This window comes from Globicephala melas, chromosome 3 (assembly GCF_963455315.2).
Source record: "Globicephala melas chromosome 3, mGloMel1.2, whole genome shotgun sequence".
NCBI classification, from domain to species: Eukaryota; Metazoa; Chordata; class Mammalia; order Artiodactyla; family Delphinidae; genus Globicephala; species Globicephala melas.
In genome coordinates, this window is record NC_083316.1 from 30,626,447 (window position 1) to 30,649,988 (window position 23,542).

General features: G+C 38.4%; 1 protein-coding gene across 5 annotated transcripts in view; it reads left to right on the forward strand.

Moving 5' to 3' along the window:
- Window positions 1-23,542, forward strand: part of WDR70 (WD repeat domain 70) — a 318,604-nt gene that overhangs the window by 199,229 nt on the left and 95,833 nt on the right. For all 5 annotated transcript variants that reach the window (XM_060295722.1, XM_060295720.2, XM_070045132.1 and 2 more), the window contains one exon: window positions 9,897-10,071. In XM_060295722.1, coding sequence (XP_060151705.1) covers window positions 9,897-10,071 — 175 coding nt within the window. The remainder of the gene's footprint in view (window positions 1-9,896; window positions 10,072-23,542) is intronic.

A 23,542-nucleotide genomic window follows, 5' to 3' on the forward strand; every position in this document is an offset into this window, starting at 1 on the left:
TGAGCATCTTTTCATGTGTTTATTGGCCATCTGTATAAAACTTCTTTGGAAAAATGTCTATTCAGATCCTCTGCCCATTTTATTTTTTTTTAAATCTCCTGTAGTTTATTCTTGTTTTGGGGGGGTCTTATAGTCCTACATCTGGCCAGCCTGAGAGGTGTCAACTAGTGTCCATTCAAATGTGTCAAGTGGATAATTTGCCTTTCTGAGTCTTCCAGAGTCCCCAGATCTTGTTAACTCCCTTCCTCTTGTTGACCCAAAACAAACAGACTGTCAGATATTTCTCCAGCAAAATGGGTTTATTTGGGATCAGCAGAGAATTGCAATTCAAGGTCTGCCACCATGGAGCCATGTGCAAGTCCCCAGAGGCATGGGAAGGAGAACTCTTTTATAGAGGGCAAAAGGAAGTTGGGAGGGCTGTAGTAAACAGAGTCCATGTCTTTTCATTGGCTGAGTCCTTGCCGGGAAAGAAGAGGAGTCCTTGCTGGGAAAGAAGAGGAGTCTTTCTTCTTCCCGTTGGGCTCTGCTGTTGTTGTAACTTCATCTGTCAAAGTCATCAGAGGCTTTCTACTGGGGCCACATGGGGCTACTCAAGAGCACTGTTGTGGGGAGGGCTGCTCTTTGTCTGGGGAAACTTTGTCCTGCCTCTGCCCATTTGTGTTTTTAACATCTTTATTGGAGTATAATTGCTTTACAATGGTGTGTTAGTTTCTGCTTTATAACAAAGTTATACATATACATATATCCCCATATCTCCTCCCGTCAGGATGTTTGATTTTTGATGTTGAGTTGTATGAGTTCTTTGTATATTTTGGATATTAACCCCTTATGAGATATATCTTTGCAAATATCTTTTCCCATTCAGTAGGCAGCCGTTTCTTTCTTAACGTATTATTTCTTTCTTAAGTGTTTGGTAGAATTCAACAGTGAAGTCATCCTTAGTGGGAGAATTTTAAACTATGTACTTAGTTTAAAATCATATAGGAATATTCTAGTTATTTATTTTTTATTGAGTGAGCTTTGGTAGTTTGTCTTTTAAGGAAATTTGTCCACTTGATCTAAATTATCAAATTTATTTATATAAATTCATTCATAAAATTTCCTAATTATTCTTTCAATGTCATTAAGCTCTATAGTGATATTTCTCTTTCATTCAAGATACTGGTGTTTGATGTTGTCTCCAATTTCTGTTTTTTAATCATTCCAGCTAGAAATTCATTAATTTTATTGATCTTCTCAAATAGCCAGCTTTTGGTTTCTCTACTGGTTTTCTGTTTTCTGTTTTATTCATTTCTATTCTCATTTCCCTCCTTCTGCTAGCTTTGGATTTAATATTCTCCCTTTTTTCTTTTTTTTTTTTTTTAACATCTTTATTGGGGTATAATTGCTTTACAATGGTGTGTTAGTTTCTACTTTATAACAAAGTGAATCAGTTATACATATACATATGATCCCATATCTCTTCCCTCTTGCGTCTCCCTCCCTCCCACCCTCCCTATCCCACCCCTCCAGGCGGTCACAAAGCACCGAGCCGATATCCCTGTGCCATGCGGCTGCTTCCCACTAGCTATCTACCTTATGTTTGTTAGTGTATATATGTCCATGCCTCTCTCTTGCCCTGTCACAGCTCATCCTCCCCCCTCCCCATATCCTCAAGTCCGTTCTCCAGTAGGTCTGTGTCTTTATTCCTGTCTTACCCCTAGGTTCTTCATGACATTTGTTTTCTTAAATTCCATATATATGTGTTAGCATATGGTATTTGTCTTTCTCTTTCTGACTTACTGCACTCTGTATGACAGACTCTAGGTCTATCCACCTCATTACAAATAGCTCAATTTCATTTCTTTTTATGGCTGAGTAATATTCCATTGTATATATGTGCCACATCTTCTTTATCCATTCATCTGATGATGGGCACTTAGGTTGTTTCCATCTCCAGGCTATTGTAAATAGAGCTGCAATGAACATTTGGGTACATGACTCTTTTTGAATTCTGGTTTTCTCAGGGTATATGCCCAGTAGTGGGATTGCTGGGTCGTATGGTAGATCTATTTTTAGTTTTTTAAGGAACCTCCATACTGTTCTCCATAGTGGCTGTATCAATTTACATTCCCACCAACAGTGCAAGAGGGTTCCCTTTTCTCCACACCCTCTCCAGCATTTATTGTTTGTAGATTTTTTGATGATGGCCATGCTGACCGGTGTGAGATGATATCTCATTGTAGTTTTGATTTGCATTTCTCTAATGATTAATGATGTTGAGCATTCTTTCATGTGTTTGTTGGCAATCTGTATATCTTCTTTGGAGAAATGTCTATATAGGTCTTCTGCCCATTTTTGGATTGGGTTGGTTGTTTTTTTTGATATTGAGCTGCATGAGCTGGTTGTAAATTTGGAGATTAATCCTTTGTCAGTTGCTTCATTTGCAAATATTTTCTCCCATGCTGAGGGTTGTCTTTTGGTCTTGTTTATGGTTTCCTTTGCTGTGCAAAAGCTTTTAAGTTTCATTAGGTCCCATTTTGTTTATTTTTGTTTTTATTTCCATTTCTCTCGGAGGTGTGTCAAAAACGATCTTGCTGTGATTTATGTCATAGAGTGTTCTGCCTATGTTCTTCTCTAAGAGTTTGATAGTGTCTGGCCTTACATTTAGGTCTTTAATCTATTTTGAGTTTGTTTTTGTGTGTAGTGTTACGGAGTGTTCTAATTTCATACTTTTACATGTACCTGTCCAGTTTTCCCAGCACCACTTATTGAAGAGGCTCTCTTTTCTCCACTGTGTATGCTTGCCTCCTTTATCAAAGATAAGGTGACCATATGTGCGTGGGTTTATCTCTGGGCTTTCTGTCCTGTTCCATTGATCTATATTTCTGTTTTTGTGCCAGTACCAGACTGTCTTGATTACTGTAGCTTTGTAGTATAGTCTGAAGTCACGGAGCCGGATTCCTCCAGCTCCGTTTTTCGTTCTCAAGATTGCTTTGACTATTCGGGGTCTATTGTGTTTCCATACAAACTGTGAAATTTCTGTTCTAGTTCTGTGAAAAATGCCAGTGGTAGTTTGATAGGGATTGCATTAAATCTGTAGATTGCTTTGGGTAGTAGAGTCGTTTTCACAATGTTGATTCTTCCAGTCCAAGAGCATGGTATATCCCTCCATCTATTTGTATCATCTTTAATTTCTTTCATCAGTGTCTTATAGTTTTCTGCATACAGGTCTTTTGTCTCCTTAGGCAGGCTAATTCCTAGATATTTTATTCTTTATGTTGCAATGGTAAATGGGAGTGTTTTCTTAATTTCACTTGCAGATTTTTCATCATTAGTATATAGGAATGCAAGAGATTTCTTTGCATTACTTTTGTATCCTGCTACTTTACCAAATTCATTGATTAGCTCTAGTAGTTTTCTGGTAGCATCTTTAGGATTCTCTATGTATAGTATCATGTCATCTGCAAACAGTGACGGCTTTACTTCTTTTCCATTTTGGATTCCTTTTATTTCTTTTTCTTCTCTGATTGCTGTGACTGAAACTTCCAAAACTATGTTGAATAATAGTGGTGAGAGTGGACAACCTTGTCTTGTTCCTGATCTTAGTGGAAATGGTTTCAGTTTTTCACCATTGAGGACGATGTTGGCTGTGGGTTTGTCATATATGGCCTTTATTATGTTGAGGAAAGTTCCCTCTATGCCTGCTTTCTGCAGGATTTTTTTTATCATAAATTGGTGTTGAATTTTGTCAAAAGCTTTCTCTGCATCGATTGAGATGATCATATGTTTTTTCTTCCATTTCTTAATATGGTGTATCACACTGATTGATTTGCGTATAGTGAAGAATCCTTGCATTCCTGGAATAAATCCCACTTGATCATGGTGTATGATCCTTTTAATGTGCTGTTGGATTCTGTTTGCTAGTATTTTGTTGAGGATTTTTGCATCTATGTTCATCAGTGATATTGGCCTGTAGTTTTCTTTCTTTGTGACATCTTTGTCTGGTTTTGGTATAAGGGTGATGGTGGCCTTGTAGAATGAGTTTGGGAGTGTTCCTCCCTCTGCTATATTTTGGAAGAGTTTGAGAAGAATAGATGTTAGCTCTTCTCTAAATGTTTGATAGAATTCGCCTGTGAAGCCATCTGGTCCTAGGCTTTTGTTTGTTGGAAGAATTTTAATCACAGTTTCAATTTCAGTGATTGTGATTGGTCTGTTCATATTTTCTATTTCTTCCTGATTCAGTCTTGGCTGGTTGTGCATTTCTAAGAATTTGTCCATTTCTTCCAGGTTGTCCATTTTATTGGCATAGAGTTGCTTGTAGTAATCTCTCATGATCGTTTGTATTTCTGCAGTGTCAGTTGTTACTTCTCCTTTCTCATTTCTAATTCTGTTGATTTGATTCTTCTCCCTTTTTTTCTTGATGAGTCTGGCTAATGGTTTATCAATTTTGTTTATCTTCTCAAAGAACCACCTTTTAGTTTTATTGATCTTTGCTATCGTTTCCTTCATTTATTTCTGATCTTTATGATTTCTTTCCTTCTGCTAACTTTGGGGTTTTTGGTTCTTCTTTCTCTAATTGCTTAGGTGCAAGGTTAGGTTGTTTATTTGAGATGTTGCCTGTTTCTTAAGGTAGTGTTGTATTGCTATAAACTTCCCTCTTAGAGTTGCTTTTGCTGCATCCCATAGGTTTTGGGTCGTCGTGTCTCCACTGTCATTTGTTTCTAGGTATTTTTTTATTTCCTCTGTGATTTCTTCAGTGATCATTTGGTTATTAAGTAGTGTATTGTTTAGCCTCCATGTGCTTATATTTTTTACAGATCTTTTCCTGTAATTGATACCTAGTGTCATAGCATTGCGCTCGGAAAAGATACTTGATACGATTTCAATTTTCTTAAATTTACCAAGGCTTGATTTGTGACCCACGATATGATCTATCCTGGAGAATGTTCCATGAGCACTTGAGAAGAATGTGTGTTTTGTTGTTTTTGGATTGAATGTCCTATAAATATCAGTTAAGTCCATCTTGTTTAATGGATTATTTAAAGCTTGTGTTTCCTTATTTATTTTCATTTTGGATGATCTGTCCATTGGTGAAAGTGGGGTGTTAAAGTCCTTTACTATGATTGTGTTACTGTCGATTTCCTCCTTTATGGCTGTTAGTATTTGCCTTATGTATTGAGGTGCTCCTATGTTGGGTGCATAAATATTTACAATTGTTATATCTCCTTCTTGGATCGATCCCTTGATCATTATGTAGTGTCCTTCTTTGTCTCTTATAATAGTCTTTATTTTAAACTCTATTTTGTGTGATATGAGATGCTACTCCAGCTTTCTTTGATTTCCATTTGCATGGAATATCTTTTTCTATCCCCTCACTTTCAGTCTGTATGTGTCCCTAGGTCTAAACTGCGTCTCCTGTATACAGCATATATACAGGTGTTGTTTTTGTATCCATTCAGCGAGTCTGTGTCTTTTGGTTGGAGCATTTAATCCATTTACATTTAAGGTAATTATCGATATGTATGTTCCTATTCCCGTATTCTTTTTTTTTTTTTTTTTTGTGGTACGCGGGCCTCTCACTTTTGTGGCCTCTCCTGTTGCGGAGCACAGGCTCCGGACCCGCAGGCACTCAGCGGCCATGGCTCACAGGCCTAGCCGCTCCGCGGCATGTGGGATCTTCCCGGACCAGGGCACAAACCCATGTCCCCTGCATCGGCAGGCGGAGTCTCAACCACTGCGCCACCAGGGAAGCCCCTATTCCCCTATTCTTAATTGTTTTGGGTTTGTTATTGTAGGTGTTTTCCTTCTCTTGTGTTTCCTGCCTAGAGAAGTTCCTGTAGCATTGTTGTAAATCTGGTTTGGTGGTGCTGAACTCTCTCAGCTTTTGCTTGTCTGTAAAGGTTTTAATTTCTCCATCAAATCTGAATGAGATCCTTGCTGTGTAGAGTAATCTTGGTTGTAGGTTTTTCTCCTTCATCACTTTAAATATGTCCTGCCACTCCCTTCTGGGTTGCAGAGTTTCTGCTGAAAGATCAGCTGTTAACCTATGGGGATTCCCTTGTGTGTTATTTGTTGGTTTTCCCTTGCTGCTTTTAATATGTTTTCTTTGTATTTAATTTTTGATCGTTTGATTAATATGTGTTTTGGTGTGTTTCTCCTTGGATTATCCTGTATGGGACTCTCTGTGCTTCCGGGACTTGATTACCTATTTCCTTTCCCATATTAGGGAAGTTTTCAACTATAATCTCTTCAAACATTTTCTTAGTCTCTTTCTGTTTCTCTTCTTCTTCTGGGACCCCTATAATTTGAATGTTGGTGCGTTTAATGTTGTCCCAGAGGTCTCTGAGATTGTCCTCAGTTCTTTTCATTCTTTTTTCTTTATTCTGCTCTGCAGTAGTTATTTCCACTATTTTATCTTCCAGGTCACTTATCCGTTCTTCTGCCTCAGTTATTCTGCTATTGTTCCCTTCTAGAGAATTTTTAATTTCATTTATTATGTTGTTCATCATTGTTTGTCTGCTCTTTAGTTTTTCTTGGTCCTTGTTAAAATGTTTCTTGTATTTTGTCTATTCTATTTCCAAGATTTTGGATCATCTTTACTATCATTATTCTGAATTCTTTTTCAGGTACACTGCCTATTTCCTGTTCATTTATTAGGTGTGGTGGGTGTTTACCTTGCTCCTTCATCTGCTGTGTGTTGTTCTGTCTTCTCATTTTGCTTTACTTACTGTGTTTGGGGTCTCGTTTTCGCAACTACAGGTTTGTAGTTTCCGTTGTTTTTGGTGTCTGTCCCCAGTGGCTAAGGTTGGTTCAGTGGGTTGTGTAGGCTTCCTGGTGGAGGGGAGTAGTGCCTGTGTTGTGGTGGATGAGGCTGGATCTTGTCTTTCTGGTGGGCCGGTCCATGTCTGGTGGTGTGTTTTGCGGTTTCTGTGGACTTATTATGATTTTAGGCAGTCTCTCTGCTAATGGATGGGGCTGTGTTCCTGGTTGCTAGTTGTTTGGCATAGGGTGTCCAGCACTGTAGCTTGCTGGTTGGTGATTGAAGCTGGGTATTGGCGTTGAGATGGAGATCTCTGGGAGATTTTCACCATTTGATATTACGTGGAGCTGGGAGGTCTTTCGTGGACCAGTGTCCTGAAGTTGGCTCTGCCACCTCAGAGGCACAGCACTGACTCCTGGCTGGAGCACCAAGAGCCTTTCATCCACATGGCTCAGAATAAAAGGGAGAATAAATAGAAAGAAAGAAAGAAAGAGTATAAAATAAAATAAAGTTATTAAAATAAAAAATAATTATTAAGAAAAAAAATTTTTAAAGTAAAAAAAAAATGGACGGACAGAACCGTAGGACAAATGGTGAAAGCAAAGCTATACAGACAAAATCACACACAGAAGCTTACACATACACACTCAGAAAAAGAGAAAAAGGGGAAAAAATAATATATCTTTGCTCCCAAAGTCCACCTCCTCAATTTGGCATGATTCCTTGACTATTCAGGTATTCCACAGATGCAGGGTACATCAAGTTGACTGTGGAGTTTCATCCACTGGTCCTGAGGCTGCTGGGAGAGATTTCCCTTTCTCTTCTTTGTTCGCACAGGTCCTGGGGTTCAGCTTTGGATTTGGCCCTGCCTCTGCGTGTAGGTCTCCTGAGAGCATCTGTTCCCAGCCCCGACAGGACGGGCTGATTCGGGGGCTCTGGCTCACTCAGGCCGGGGGGAGGGATGGGTACGGTTGCGGGGCAAGCCTGTGGAGGCAGAGGCCAGCTGGACTTCGCAACAGCCTCAGGCGCGCCGTGCATTCTCCCGGGGAAGTTGTCCCTGGATCACGGGACTCTGGCAGTGGCGGGCTGCACAGGCTCCCGGGAGGGGAGGTGGGGATAGTGACCTGTGCTTGCACACAGGCTTCTTGGTGGCCGCAGCAGCACCCTTAGTGTCCCATGCCCGTCTCTGGGGTCTGCGCCGATAGCCACGGCTCGCGCCCGTCTGTGGAGCTCCTTTAAGCGGCGCTCTTAAACCCCTCTCCTAGTGCACCAGGAAACAAATAGGGAAGAAAAAGTCTTTTGCCTCTTTGGCAGCTCCAGACCTTTTCCCGGACTCCCTTCCGGCTAGCTGTGGCGCACTAGCCCCTGTCAGGCTGTGTTCACGACCCCAACCCCAGTCCTCTCTGTGGTATCCTACCTCCGAAGCCCGAGCCTCAGCTCCCAGCCCCCGCCCGCCCCGATCCTCTGTGCGGGAATCTCCGCGCTTTGGCCTCCGCACCCCTGTTGCTGTACTCTCCTCCACGGCTCTGAAGCTTTCCCCCTCCGCCACCCGCAGTCTCCGCCCACGAAGGAGCTTCCTAGCGTGTGAAAAGCTTTCCTCCTTCACAGCTCCCTCCCACTGGTGCAGGTCCCGTCCCTATCCTTTTGTCTCTGTTTATTCTTTTTTCTTTTGCCCTACCCAGGTACGTGGGGGAGTTTCTTGCCTTTGGGAGGTCTTAGGTCTTCTGCCAGCGTTCAGTAAGGTGTTCTGTAGGAGTTGTTCCACGTGTAGATGTATTGCTTTTGTATCTGTGGAGAGGAAGGTGATCTCCGCGTCTTACTCTTCTGCCATCTTGAAGCTGCCTCCTTTTCCTATTTTTGATCAGATTAATTTTTGGTTTCCATTTTTCTCCATTATTATATTTTCATTATAAAAAATGTCTTAGCGATTGCTTGAGAGTTAGTAATATACATCTTTAATGTAGCAAAGTCTCTATTCAAATAATATTTTACCATTTCAAATATAGTATAAACTGTATACTTTCATTCCCTCTCCCAACCTTTGTGCTATTTCTGTCACACCTTTTACTTGAACATATGTTACAAACCTCAGAATATGTTATTATTTTTTCTGTATAGCCATTTATCTTTTAAGGAGATTTAAACATTTAAAATGTTTTACATTTAATGTCTTTTACATTACGCTCATTTTTACCATATGAGGCACTCTTCATTTCTTAGTGTAGATTCATATTTCCATTTGTGTCATATTTGTTCTTTGTGAAGAATTTCTTTTAACATTTCTTGTAGTCCATATCTGATGGAAATGAATTATCTCAGCTTTTGTTTATCTGAAAAAGCCTCTATTTCACCTTCTTTTTAAATATGTTTTCTCTGGCTTTAGAATATTAGATTGACTTTTTTTTTCTTTCAGAACTTAAGAGATGTTGGTCTGTAGTGGTTTAGCCTGGATAGTTTCTGCAAAGAAGTTGCTAGTCTTTGGTTTTTCTGTATTGCTTTTTCTCATATAGATTTTATTCTAGCCTCCCTCAGTGGCAGTACTCCTTTGCCTGGGGCTGTGAGCCGGAAGGTGTTCGTTCTGTCTCTGCTCCAGCTCTAGACTGCTACTAGTGGTTACTTGGTGGAAACTTGAGGCAGTCAGCCTCCCCCAGAGACATGAGATATTTGCCTGGGCCCTAGAGCAGGACATCATTCTTTCTTAGTGACCAGTTTTTTTCAGTTTGTTTTCTGGTGTGTGTTATATAGCAGTACATTAACACATGTAATTTAGAAATTAATGTGTGTATGTAGGGGGTGTATTATGTTCAGCAGTTTTACTGATCAGAGTGTATAGTCAGAATTGTTTGGAAGCTGCTGCTTTAGAGGGTCAGAACTAAGAGCTCTGACAGATTTAAAGTGGAATTTGCCACTTGCTATTTGATTTCATGACAACACAATTTGGATGGTTCACTTTATTTTAGTGGGTAATCTCATTTATAAGCGTAGAATGTTTTACAATGCACATTTTATTTAAATATTTATTTAAATATTAAATAAAAATTTAAAAACATTAATTAGATTTATATGCTTAAAAGGTGAAGCAGTCTTTGTGAACTCTTTTGTATTTTAAAATCCTTTCTTTTTTATAAATGAAGATCTCCGTGTTCTTTTTTAGGACTGTGAGGACATGGGAAGTTGAAAATCCAAAGAAGCAAAAAAGTGTGTTTAAACCACGGACAATGCAGGGTAAAAAAGTAATTCCCACCACTTGTACATATAGTAGAGATGGAAACCTCATAGCAGCTGCCTGCCAGAATGGAAGCATACAGATCTGGGACCGAAATTTGACTGTAAGTTAAGGACATTTAAGTCCTCTTTTCTTAGAAGAAAACCACCTTACAAAGCCAAACATCATGTTAAAATATTATGAAGGTCAATTTCCTGAGTTTAGCTCTAATTTAAACTTCAGTGTTAGTTGATAAAACATTGGGACTGTTGCAGTAAACAGCATTTTAGCGAACATTCCAGCTCAGTATTTTCCAGTGTGTATTAGATTTTGTTTTTAAAATAAGCTAAATCTTTTGGTATAAAATTTAAAAAGCATAATGCAGTTTATTATATGACATCTCAGTATACTTGATTTTGAAAGCGAAGGATTTGACAGTAATATAAAACAAGACTAGGCAGAGCACTAGAAAATACCCTTTAAAAGATTTGAGAAAACCATGAAATAGCAAGGACAATCCATCAGTTGTTATGCAATTATTTCTTTAGTAATTTAAATAATATTTTGTTTTGACATTCTGTGACATTCCATTTGAATAGGTTTCAGATTTTTTTTCTTTTCAGTTTTTGGTCATTATTAGAATAAATAAACTTTGGAATTGGAAGGGATCATAGAATTCTTTAACCACAGAAATAATGAATAAGATAATGAATAGCCTTTGGCTCATTTTGTGAATTACCATAAGCTTTGAAAAGGGTTTTGTTGTATGCATAGATGGTAAAACAAGAATTTTTAAGTGGAATGATTCTAGATTACCAAAGTTAAAATGAAAATCTACACTAATGTTATAATACAAATTGATTATCTTATTTTTTTTATAATTTAAAAAAAATGTATTTTATTTACTTATTTTTGACTGCATTGGGTCTTTGTTGCTGCTCACAGGCTTTCTCTAGTTGCGGCGAGCGGGGGCTACTCTTCATTGTGGTGCGTGGGCTTCTTATTGCAGTGGCTTCTCATGTTGTGGAGCACGGGCTCTAGGTGTGCAGGCTTCAGTAGTTGTGGCGCACGGGCTGAGCAGTTGTGGCTCACAGGCTCTAGAGCACAGGCTCAGTAGTTGTGGTGCACGGGCTTAGTTGCTCCACAGCATGTGGGATCTTCCTGGACCAGGGCTCAAACCTGTGTCCCCTGCATTGGCAGGCAGATTCTTAACCACTGAGCCACCAGGGAAGCCCCAGTTATTTTAATAAAAGGTGATGGTCAAATTTTTAATTTAATAAATATTAAGTACATACTACATACAGGCACTATTCTGGGCACTGCAAATACTGTAGATTATCGAAAATTTCTGCCTTCATAGAGTTTACATTCTTGTTCTTTTTAACAAATATAAAAATAATTTTCTTTCAAATAAAATTGCCTATCAAACACTTACATTTTGAAAGGGGCCCCAGGAAACCTAGTTGTCTTTTCAGGCAGATGAGTTAAAGTCAGTTTTCTTGGAATAAGGTAAAAAATAGTGATAGGAAAAAGGAGTCCATGTTGAGATTGCTGGAAATATCTTTGGCATTTTCTGTTTGTCAGATCTTTTTATTTCTGTTTTCATCTCCACTATAAACCCCATAATGCTTCATAACAGCTCAGAGATTTAAAAAATCCTTTGAATTGTAAACTGAGTTTTAACAAAGCAATAAATTTTTTAGTTCCTAGCTTTCATCGTCTCTGGGTGCTGTTGATTTAAACATAGAAATTCTAAAACATGAAGTTTTCTTATCTAGCTTTAATAGTGATGTGTTTGGTATATATATATATGCCTTTTCTTAGAAACCATATATTTTCATAAAGTTCAGTATAGTTTCTAGAGATGGGTCTTGCACATCTTTTGAAATAATTAGTATATCTCCTATTTCCCATTTTGTAGAAACCAAAGCTATTTGAATGCCAGTTCCCCGCCCCCCGGCAAAATCTTTTAAGCCATTCTTCTAATCACAGACTTTGATTCTGTTTATTTAATAATACATGAAGGTAAATCTAATTATACCACATCCTATTCATCATATTTCATTCATAGTTTTAAACCTGCATGTGTATGTGTGTCACCTGAAGACAAATCAAATTGAGAGGAAAAAACTTGCTAGCAGGAAACGCAGTTTGATTAAAAAAACAGCTTAAAAAATGTTCTTAACTATTACTTTAGCAATAGTAAGTCATCTACAGGGAAACACTAAAGCTGAGATAAGAAACCCTAATAACAATGTTTTTTTTCCACACAGTAGCCAAAGAATTACGTGGCGGATAATGGTTAATACATGTTTTGTGACAATTAAGTAAAGCTATCACAATTGCCATGTTTAATCATAGAATTTTCATTAGACCAATTGAACTTCAGCAAATTAAATGAAATGTATTTCTTTTCTTAGAAGTAAAGTGTCTATCAGTGATAAATTCCTGTGTTCTCAAGACCTACCTTTATTCTAGAATTATGCTGGCTAGTATAGTAGCCACTAGCCACATCTATTTCAATTTAAAATAATTAAAATAAAATATAAAAAGAAACGAAATTGAGTTATTTGTAGTGAGGTGGATGGACCTAGAGTCTGTCATACAGAGTGAAGTAAGTCAGAAAGAGAAAAACAAATACCATATGCTAACACATATATATGGAATCTAAGAAAAAAAAAAAAAAAGAAGTCATGGAGAATCTAGGGGCAAGATGGGAATAAAGACACAGACCTACTAGAGCATGGACTTGAGGATATGGGGAGGGGGAAGGGTAAGCTGTGACAAAGTGAGAGAGTGGCATGGACATATATACACTACCAAACATAAAATAGCTAGCTAGTGGGAAGTAGCCGCATAGCACAGGGAGATCAGCTAGGTGGTTTGTGACCACCTAGAGGGGTGGGATAGGAAGGGTGGGAGGGAGGGAGACGCAAGAGGGAAGAGATATGGGAACATATGTATATGTATAACTGATTCACTTTGTTATAAAGCAGAAACTAATACACCACTCTAAAGCAATTATACTCCAATAAGGTATTAAAAAAATAAAATAAAATATAATTAAAATTTCAGTTCCTCGGTCATACTAGCTACTTATTGGACAGCACAGATAGAGAACATTCTCATCATTGCAGAAAGTTCTGTTGGACATTGCTGCTCCAGAGGAGTGTTTGTTTGCCCAGCATCCCTCTCAGTCATATGATGCTGGGCTGTCTTTAAATTTGAGAGGAAGCCCAGTTCAGAGGAGCTTCTACAGGTCTGCGCTGCCTTCCTGATCCCTCATTCCCCATTCAGCAGCACTTATGTGAGCAACAGCGAGGAGGCCACTGCTTGGTTGGAGTAAAGTGAGGGAGGTGCAGAATATGGGGAGATGACGTTGGAGAGGTAACAGCATGCCCCCTGACTCAGGGCCTTTGCATATGCAGAACCCTTCAGCCTCCAACATTCTCTCTTAGGTGTTCACATGGCTTTTCCCCCTCACCTCTTTCAGTACTTTGCTCAGATTTTCGCTTCTCAGCAAGGCCTTCCCTGACTCCACACTATGTACAGTTGCAACCTTCACCCCACCAGTGGCACTCTCTATCCCTCTTATTTTCTTCCATAGGGCTGATCATCTTCTGACATACTATACTATATATTTTACTTGTTTATTGAATTGTCAGTTTATTTCTAAGAAGTCATTAAAAACTAGTAGCATAAAGTACTATCCTTGTTATATGAAAGCATAATGAGATAGAAATATGAGAGAGAGAGAGGGAGAGAGGGAGATACTGATGTTATTTTTCATGTATCTTTAATGATGTAGAAACACATAATCTGTGTTAACATAGATAGATTTTTTTTTTTTTTTTTTTTTTTTGCGGTATGCGGGCCTCTCACTGTGCTCCGGACGCGCAGTCTCAGCGGCTATGGCTTACGGACCCAGCCGCTCCACGGCATGTGGGATCTTCCCGGACCGGGGCACGAACCCATGTCCCCTGCATCGGCAGACAGACTCTCAACCACTGCGCCACCAGGGAAGCCCTAACATAGATAGATTTTTAAAAATTGTTTTCATGTTTCTCTCACGTATAATTTCTGGCTTTTAAAATATTCCAGCTTGTATAGTCTTATGAATACCCAATGACTTCTTCTGTTCAAATAAAAACACCTACCGAATTCTTTGGACATATTTTGCTCAAAGCAGCATTAGTGCTCTTTAATATCTATCAGGAGTCTACAATATGCTAGACTCTTTACTAAAAGAACATGCTGTACTTCCTTGTACTGCAGTCACTCTTTGTCTACTAAGATTTTGGCAGGAAAATGAGGACCCATCGTCTTCATGGAGTTTTGCTTTCCCTAGATCCAGGTGATGGGAGGGAATAATATTTGAAGTTTGACTTGGCAATAGGGTACCACCAGCAACTTGACCCGCTCTCCACCTGACTGCCTCCTGCTGCTCCTTTGGCCTGCAACCCCAGCCCAGATTAGGAACATGAGCATACGCTACAACCCCTTACCAGGAAAGCCTCAAGCCTGTGAGACACTGCAGAGACATTTCTCTAGCTCAGAGGTTGATCAGTGCCCACATTCTCTCAGCCATACTAGAGAACGGTTGGTATGGTTCAGAGAAAGCTGAGGCAAGAACTAGTAATCACACCAGGAGATAAGCTTCTGGGCAGATAAGCCCCTGGTGAATAAGAGAACAGGTATGAAGCAGAAAGAATACAGAAAATAAAATCACCAGTAGTAGCTTGCATCCAGTGTTCCACAAATCTTTAAATGTCTCCAGTCACCTTCAGATAACCCAAGTTAAGATTAGGTTGATTTATGGCCTTCTACATCTTTCCCTTTATTTGTGTGTGTGTGTGTGCGTGTGTGTGTATATATATACACACACACGCACACACACATATATATGTGTATATATATATATATACACACAGACACAGAGTAAAATGTTTTGTTTTTATAATGGAGAATTTACAATTTGCTTTTTTTATTTGAGACTGTAACATGGACAGCCTTGTAATAATAGATATAGTTCTAATTGGCTTTTTCAAAATTTCTTTATTTAAATGGAATCATAATTTTACAAACATGAAATATACACTTCACAAAATTATTATTACTATTACCGTTTTATTAATTGCCTCTACTCTTATTATCCTATCTCTAACTCATGATGCTTGTAAATTACCTGGTATGTATCTTTCTGCACTTTTCTCCATAGCTCTATGTCTGTCCATATATCTAGCTATCTTCCTAGATCAGGAACACTTTACCTGGTGGTAGTTTTGAGAACCTACCATCTCACCGAGAATGAGACAAATGACAAAAAGGTGTCTTTTCCCTTCTTTTTGCAAAGACCGATCACACTTAACAATAATTCTCAGCTTTCACCCAGTATTAGTTATTTAAGTTAAAGCAGTGAAATATTGACTATTGGGGGGAGAGAAGTACATTATAGAGGAAAAAATGATATTTTTAAACAATTTTTAAAAATCAAGTGATTTATAAAATGGTTCTAATACCTTCCTTTGAGGAAAAAAATGGTGTGTCTCTGTAAAAAATATAAAGAGTCATGTTAAAAATTCGAATATAGTTTTCTGTCTTTTCATTAGGCCTAATACTTGGAGTTTAGAAAATATATATGGAGAGCTGAAAGTCTACTACATAGTTCTATAGCACATTTTTTGTAAATGACACCTGAGACGTACAGTTACACTGTACATTACTTGGGGCTTTCATTCCATCAGTCCTGAGTTTCCTAAGCGCTCTACACACTCGTTTTCCTTATTCATGAAATGAGGGCATGATCCCCACCTTGTCTGGTTATTTTGAGGAATATATTTGGTAATATATTTAAAGCACCCAGAACAGGACTGGCACATACCAGGTTTTTTTTTTTTTTTTTGGTGGTACACGGGCCTCTCACTGTTGTGGCCTCTCCCGTTGCGGAGCACAGGCTCCGGACGCGCAGGCTCAGCGGCCATGGCTCACGGGCCCAGCCGCTCCACAGCATGTGGGATCCTCCCGGACCGGGGCACAAACCTGCGTCCCCTGCATCGGCAGGCGGACTCTCAACCACTGCGCCATCAGGGAAGCCCACATAGCAGGTTTTAATAACTGTTGGTCTTCTTCCTCTTTTCTTTTTAGCTCCTAGGCGATATACAGTTTTTATAGAATGTTGAAGTTAGATCTCAGGATGCTATTTAATTATGGCTGTGAAAGTGTCATGAATTTGAGTGTGACAGATGCTTTGGAGACTAAAAGTATGACTTAGGAAGATAAGAATGTAGATCCCTGCTAGAGCCAGTCATTCAACGTATGGAAATACAACCATCGTCAATAAAGAAGATCTTTATATATCCATCGGTTAGTGTGCCTCAGTAGATATGAATTATAATTATTTTTTAAATAAACATTCAAGAGAAAACATAGGCATACAACTTTTATTCTATAGAGTTTTTAACATGTGTATTTTTCAAAGCTCATTTTTCAAAAAAATATGTCATCGATTCAAAATACAAATAAACCATCAAAACTGTGTGAAATTACTTGCAGGCCCTGAAGTTAAGTTCTAATTTGTCAGTTATTTTAATGAAAGCTTTAAAGTTTTACTTATAATACTCTTGTAAAATGTCACATATTTTTGGAAGCAACATTTGTAAAATGGGAATATACTGGTTTCGAAAAAATCAGGTTAAAACTTTTTCTTTTAAATGTAGATGATTGTTATCCTTGTATTTTCTTGTTTGTTTTGGCCGCACACATGTGGGATCTTAGTTCCCTGACCAGGGATTAAACCCATGCCCCCTGCATTGGAAGCATGGAGTCTTAACCCCTGGACTGCCAGGGAAGTCCCTGTAATCCTTGTTTTTTGAGGGCAGGAAAAATAATTGAATTTAAGACTTCCATAACTAATATGGTAAGTTAAACACATTCATTCAGTTCTGTTCCCTCCTGAAACACCACTAAAATGACAGAAAAGGCATTTTTAAAGCATAAATCCATACAGACAAAGAGAATTAGAGAGGAGATGACAGCAGAATAGAGAAGTCAATACACTTTTAGAAGCTAGAAACCAGGTAATTGACTTAAAGTATTTTAAGTACCTTACATGTAATATTTTATTTAATCCTTACAACAATCCTATGATAGAAGTAGTTACTATCATTATTTTACAGGTGAGGAAACCAAGACAAAAAGAAGTTGTGTTGCCTACCCAAAATTACAGTTAGTAAGTGGCAGAACTGGGATCCAGTCCTAGGCAGTCTGGTGCAAGCGCTTACACAAGGCGTCAGCAAACTACGGCCCATGTGCCAAATCTAGCCCACCACCTGTTTTTGTATGACCTGCAAGCTAAGAATGTTTTTTACATTTTTAAATGATTCTATTGTTTTCCTGTGGTTGCTGTAACAAATTTGCCAAAAACTTAGTGGCTAAAACAACACAGGCTTCTTATACTTACGTAGCTTATCTCATTGAACTAAATATCAAGGTGTTGGCAGGACTGTTTTCTCCTTTGGAGGCTTCAGGGGAGAATCCATTTCCTTGCCCTTTGCAGTTTCTAGAAGCTGCCCACGTTCCTTGGCTTATAGCCCCCTTCCTCCAACTTCAAGGCCAGCAACAGTGAGTTGAGTCCTTTTCACTTTGCAAAACCATGACCTTCGCTTCCGCCTTCCACTTTTAAAGACCCTTGTGCTTACATTGTGTCTACTTGAATAATTGCCCTATTTTGAGATCAGTTGATTATCAATGTTAATTCAGTTTGAAATCTTAATTCCCCTTTGCCAGGTAAGGTAACATATTCATAGGTTCCAGGGATTAGGTGGTTAGAAATGTTTGGGAGGCATTACTCTGCCTACCACAATGGTTTATAAAAAAGTCAAAATAAGAAAAAATATTTCATGACACATGAAAATGATGTGAAATTCAAATTTGTGTCCATGATGAAATTTAATTAGAACACCCTTGCTCATTCATTTTTGTAGTATCTATGGCTGCTTTTGCACTACAGTAGCAGAGTTGAGTAGTTACAACAGACTATATGGCCCTCAAAGCCTAAAATATTTTACTGTCTGCCCCTTTACAGAAGAAGATTTTGACCCCTGACATAGTGTTTCTAATCAGCTTTTAGTACCTTACTCTTATATATTAATGAACAGACAAGGATCACCAGATATTTGAAGAAATCCTCTAACAAGAAATACAGAGACTAAAGCAATCTCAGAGGGGAGAGAGAGAGACAATGTAGGAAACAGAAGAATATTTCAAGACAAAATTCTATATTTAATATTCTCAGAGAGGGAAGAGAATATTGCAGACATGAAACTAAAGCAGAATATTACAAAACTTTTTTGAACACTTAGAGTTCAAGAAAGAGCTCTTGGAAAATAAATAGGTGATACTTGGGGGAAAATCCATGGGAGTATTGAAAGAAATAGTCAAGGAAATCTCCTGGAAAATAGCGTAAAGCACAGTGAGAAAGAAAAGATGGACTTAAGGGTCAATTCAGGGCCCAATATTTGACCTGAAAGTTTTAGAAAGAGAAAATGTAGAGGAGAGAGGATACAATTAGGTAAGAAATAATTACTACTGCCCTTCTCCCACTGCCCCCCCCACATTACCCCCAGAAGTCTCAGAACTGAAAAGATTTTTTTTCCAGGTAGGAATTGCTCATCAAGTGCTCAGCACAGTGAATGAAAAAGACATCAAACCATACGTCATGAAATGTCAGGACACAGGGGTTATAGAGAAGATCCTAAAACTCGCAGAGAGAGAGAAAAATAGGAAACATGTAATAGAAGGATGTTGGGGCCATCTAATTTAGGATGTTGATAAGACGGTTGGTCAAGTTGTGTGGGATCATGGACTGCTAGCCCAATAGGAAGGAAATGAAGAACAGGAGGGGCTGATACGTGGAGGGAAAGTAGAGAGGTCACATCATTCACTCCACAAAAGTGACTGAGCACCTTTTCTCGTCCAAGTACTATTCTAGCTTCTGGGGATACCACAGTGAACAAAACAGAGACCCCATCCAGTTTGCTTTCAAAGGCCCTGAAGGAGCTGGAAAATTGGTATTTTGTGGATTTATCAGGAAACATGGTACAATCTCTTTTAGTGTTTTTAAGGATTTTTTTAAAAAGACTTTCTAAGCACCAAATTCAGCTGTCTTTTTACAGTCTCTTTTCTCCTTATTGACAGTATCACTCTTTGAAACTCTTTGAAACTCTTGCCCTCTGAACTCCAGGTAACGAGGCAATCTTAACATGTGTGACAATCACTACCCTCTTGTCCTTATTATTCTCAGCCTCCTTCACTGGCTGTGTTTCCCACCGTCTCCATACTAGAGTAAAAGGACATCATCTTTCCTAGTCTCCTGTCAAGCAGATGAACTATTTTAAGCTCAGTTATCATTACTTGCAGTGACTGCTGACTGAATCTGTGGCTCTTAATTCCATCCTACACGTTCCTCTACACTCCGGAGGCGCATTCACTTGCCTGTGAAAGAACCCCGCCAGGATGTTAAGCTCAAAATACCAGGACAGAACTCCTCATCTCCTTTAGAACTCACTCTTCCTTTTGACTTTGCTAGTTTTCTTAATTTATATTTCCATTTAGAACTTCAGAATATTTTCTATCTCCTATAAATTCTATGTTTTAGTGTCCCTCACATCTGCCCCCTCAGTTTCATCTCTTTTGCCTTGACTCTACTTCCAGCTTTCATCACCTCTCACCTCTGTTGTTGGTTATCCTTTCTCTTCTCTGTCCATCCTCTCTGTTTGACTCAGCCCCAGTTTAAATCATGTTCAATACAATAATCACTGCTTCGGTGCTTACGACATATTGAGGATAGTTCACATTTCTGCAGAGTGACACCTACAGCCTTTCAGTTTGTGTTTAACCTGTCTTTGAGTATCTCCCGCAACTTTCTCCATAAACAGAAAAACTTCTTTCTAAAATCAGATTAGGTTTATACTCTGTTCTCTCCTCATCATCCTCTACTTTACTACTTTACATGCCTGTCTCTATACTGACTGCTCTGCCCTGTCTGTCTCTCCTGCAAGCCCCCCCACTACTGGAGATCTCACCCAGTGAAGAAGGCAAATCAGATACCATTCTCTCCATGATGCTGTTGCACAGTCGTGATGGTGTATTTATGGACTAGAAGATAATGTATCTAGGAATGTAAATCCTGAAGACATTCAAATAACAGAATTAGGTCAAATGTTTAAAAAAAATTAATCTTCCACTTAAAAATCTCATCTTTTTAATAACATAGTTGCCGTAGTTTAACCCATGGTGATGGTGAATTTCCCCAGGCCGCAGAAATGTACAGTTATTGACCTAACATTGCCTCACGCTATTGAATAGGGAATGGGTAATTCAAATAGTGAAATAAAGCAAGATTCTGGTGTCTACCTATCTCTTCAACCTCACCTTCTACCATTCTCCTTCATGCTCAGGAAACTCCAAGCTAGCTGGCCTCTTTCTGTTCTTCAAGTATTGTTAGGCCTTGTCCACCTTGTTGCCTTTGTACTTGTCATCCTTGCTGCCTATAGGCCTTTGCCATGGTTATTGGCCTGAGTGTGGCTGCTAACCTCTCATTCTGGCCTCTGGTGAAATGTCATCTCAAAGAGCCATCAAGCAATGTAGTAGCTGAGAATATAGATTTAGAAGACTGGTTCTAGAGCCAGACTGGACTACTGACTAGAGTAGTACTACTCTGCTGGCTTTTTCCTGCTCCTGTTTCTCTGTCCCATTACTTTGTTTCATTGTCATTATAGCACTTAACACTGTGTAATTACTTTGTTTCGTTTTTCATTTGCCTTCTCATTCATTTTGTCTCCCCCTAAGCTTCATAAGGTCAGGGACTTTTCGTCTTATTTGCTATTTCCCCGTGCCTAAGAACATGGTATAGAGTATGTGCTCCCAGTTAATGTTTGTTGAATAAATGGGTGAATGGATGCTATCAGAGCAACATAGGTTTTATCTTGGATTAATTTCGTTTTCGGTTGCTATTACTCTTGTTTTCAAATTTTAAATTACTGTTAATCGAGCTTCATTGTTATCAAATGAATGTGTTGTTATAGGTTATTTGATTTAGCCTTCAATATGGAACAATGCTTATTTGCATCAATAGTATTTTTAGCCTATTGTTTTCTAATAAATAGACTTTAAAGTGTATGATACTAATAATAGCTAATATTTATTGAACACTTACTTTGTGCCAGCTGCTGTTTTAAGTGCTTTATATATATGTTAATTCATTTGACCCTGAGGACAATACTGTGAGGTAAGTACTACCATTAACCAAATATTTTAGATGAGAAAACTAAAGCACCACAGAGAAAGGTTTAACAACTTGTCAACGTCATGCAGCTAGTAAATTGTGGAGCCAGGCAGTCTGCACTAGAACCTTTACTCCTAATTGCTGTGTTGCACTGCTTTATGGTTCAAAAATGAATGATCCTGATGGAGATATTCTAAAACTAGATTGTGTTGATGGTTGCACAACTCTGTAAATTTACTAAAAATTATTGAATTGCACACTTAAAATGGGTGAATTTTATGGTATTAAGTTATGCTTTGATAAAGCTGTTTAAAAAGTAAATGATCCTTACTCTTATTGTTAAAATGGATTATAATCTTTTCAAAACTGTATCTACAGTAGATCTTTAAACCCTGTGTTCTCTTGCCACTGGAAATGGGAGTAGATGAAGTAGGTAAACTTTCATCCTGCCGAAGTTGACTAAGGACAAAAAAGTTTGTGTGTCACTGTCATGTGCTCTTTGCAGGAAAGGATTTTTTTCTTCCTTACCTGTGGATTCACTGGGATGCAAAGCATGTATAGGATTTGTTGAATTAACTTTCAACGGTTTAATTTATTTGTACCCTAGGTATTTAAATTGTATCCAAAAGATCCTTGCTTTCATACTCTAATTTTGAAATATAGACCTTGTGCAGTATCCTGAAAAAGGCAAAACTTATGCACTATCTCAATGCATAGACATTAACATATAGAAGGAAAAAATGTAACTGATGAAAATAATGTGCGAAAAAATTCTTAGGTTTAGTTACTGATCAAAGTTGCTCAGGGAAGCCTGAAGGAAAATTAAAATTGAGTTAACATAGAATTTACTTACAAAGATTTGCAAGTATTTTTAAAACATTTTAACTTGTGAGTAAAAACAGAAGAATCTTCCCCTGAATGTGATAGAAGAAAACTTACATGAATATTTATGGGTGTGTGTTGATATTTAGATAAAAAAAGGAAATCAGTCACGAACCAAAACCCTCCAGTTTAAAATATAAGACTGCTGTTACTGAGTCAAATGTATACAGATCATAACTAAGCAGTTAGTATAATCTTATATTTTCATTATATTGAATAAATAGACCAGAGGGGCCGTGTAGATTAGAGAGTGATGTAATTTTTGTCACTACTTGGTAACTTGTAGGTAGCCAAAATAGTAAAGTGAAAGTAATTATGAAATGTCTGTAAAAAAGGTAAGACAATTTTATCTGCATTTTTGTAATCATGATTGGAGACAGTCATTTTGTAACTCTGTTTTTAATTTTGTTAGACATGTATCTAAAACATAGCTCATAATTTCCTCTGAAAACTTGGTCCCAGGAACCTCTTTAATTGCCCCCAAAGAAAGTTTATTTTGGTTAGTTTTTTTCTGATTTAAAAAAGTAATCCATATTTATTTATAAAAATATTCATCTGAAGTAGAAAAGCATAAGAAGAAAATAAGTCACTTGTAACTATACTAGTCAGAGATGAACATTTCTAGATTCTTTACTCACATATAAGGTGTGTGTGCCTTGCATATGTGTTTGTTTCAGTATGTAGGGGTTTTTGGTAGCCCTAATAATTAATATTCCCTTCTCCCAAATGGGTTCTAAACAAATTAATAAATAAGACTAATCACTACAGCATGACAGGTGAAGGTCAGAATCCACCTTTGTTACAGATGGTAGAGGAGGATGAAAGCCAAAAGTCCCTGCTGACTAACTCCTGAATTGGATAGATTTGCCCAGCCAGGCTGGCCCCAGGAAGACTTGAGGGCATAGAGATGCAGAGGATAATTACCCACCAAGGGCAGCTTGCACCCAGGAAAGAAAAGGAGAGAGCTGAGCCAAGCACTCTCAGTGAATTCTTCCCACATTCGAGTCAGATTAATAAACTGCCTTCCTTTCTAGGGAAGAGTGAATGAGAAGTGGGGAAAGGTTGGGCTGAGAGGATATCAGATCAAGTAGGGCCTTGGAGGCTGTGTTCAGGAGTTTGAACACTCTTCTGAGGGTAATGAGAAGCCATTAGACAGATTTCAGGAGAAGAATGACATCATCTAAATTATATTTTTTAAGGAATCACTCTGCATGTAGTTATTCTCTGCACAGAGAATAACTACAGGGGGAGAAAGGTGGAGGCAAGGAGACTGATTGGGGGCTGGCTGGTGCAGACATCCAGGTCATTTCTTGGATGAGGGTGGTAGTAGTGGAGGTGATGTTCGGTTTCTGAAGATTTTTTGAAACTAGAATTGACAAATGGGTAAAATTTAATGTAAAGGTAATTTTTTCACAGTATTTTACATGAT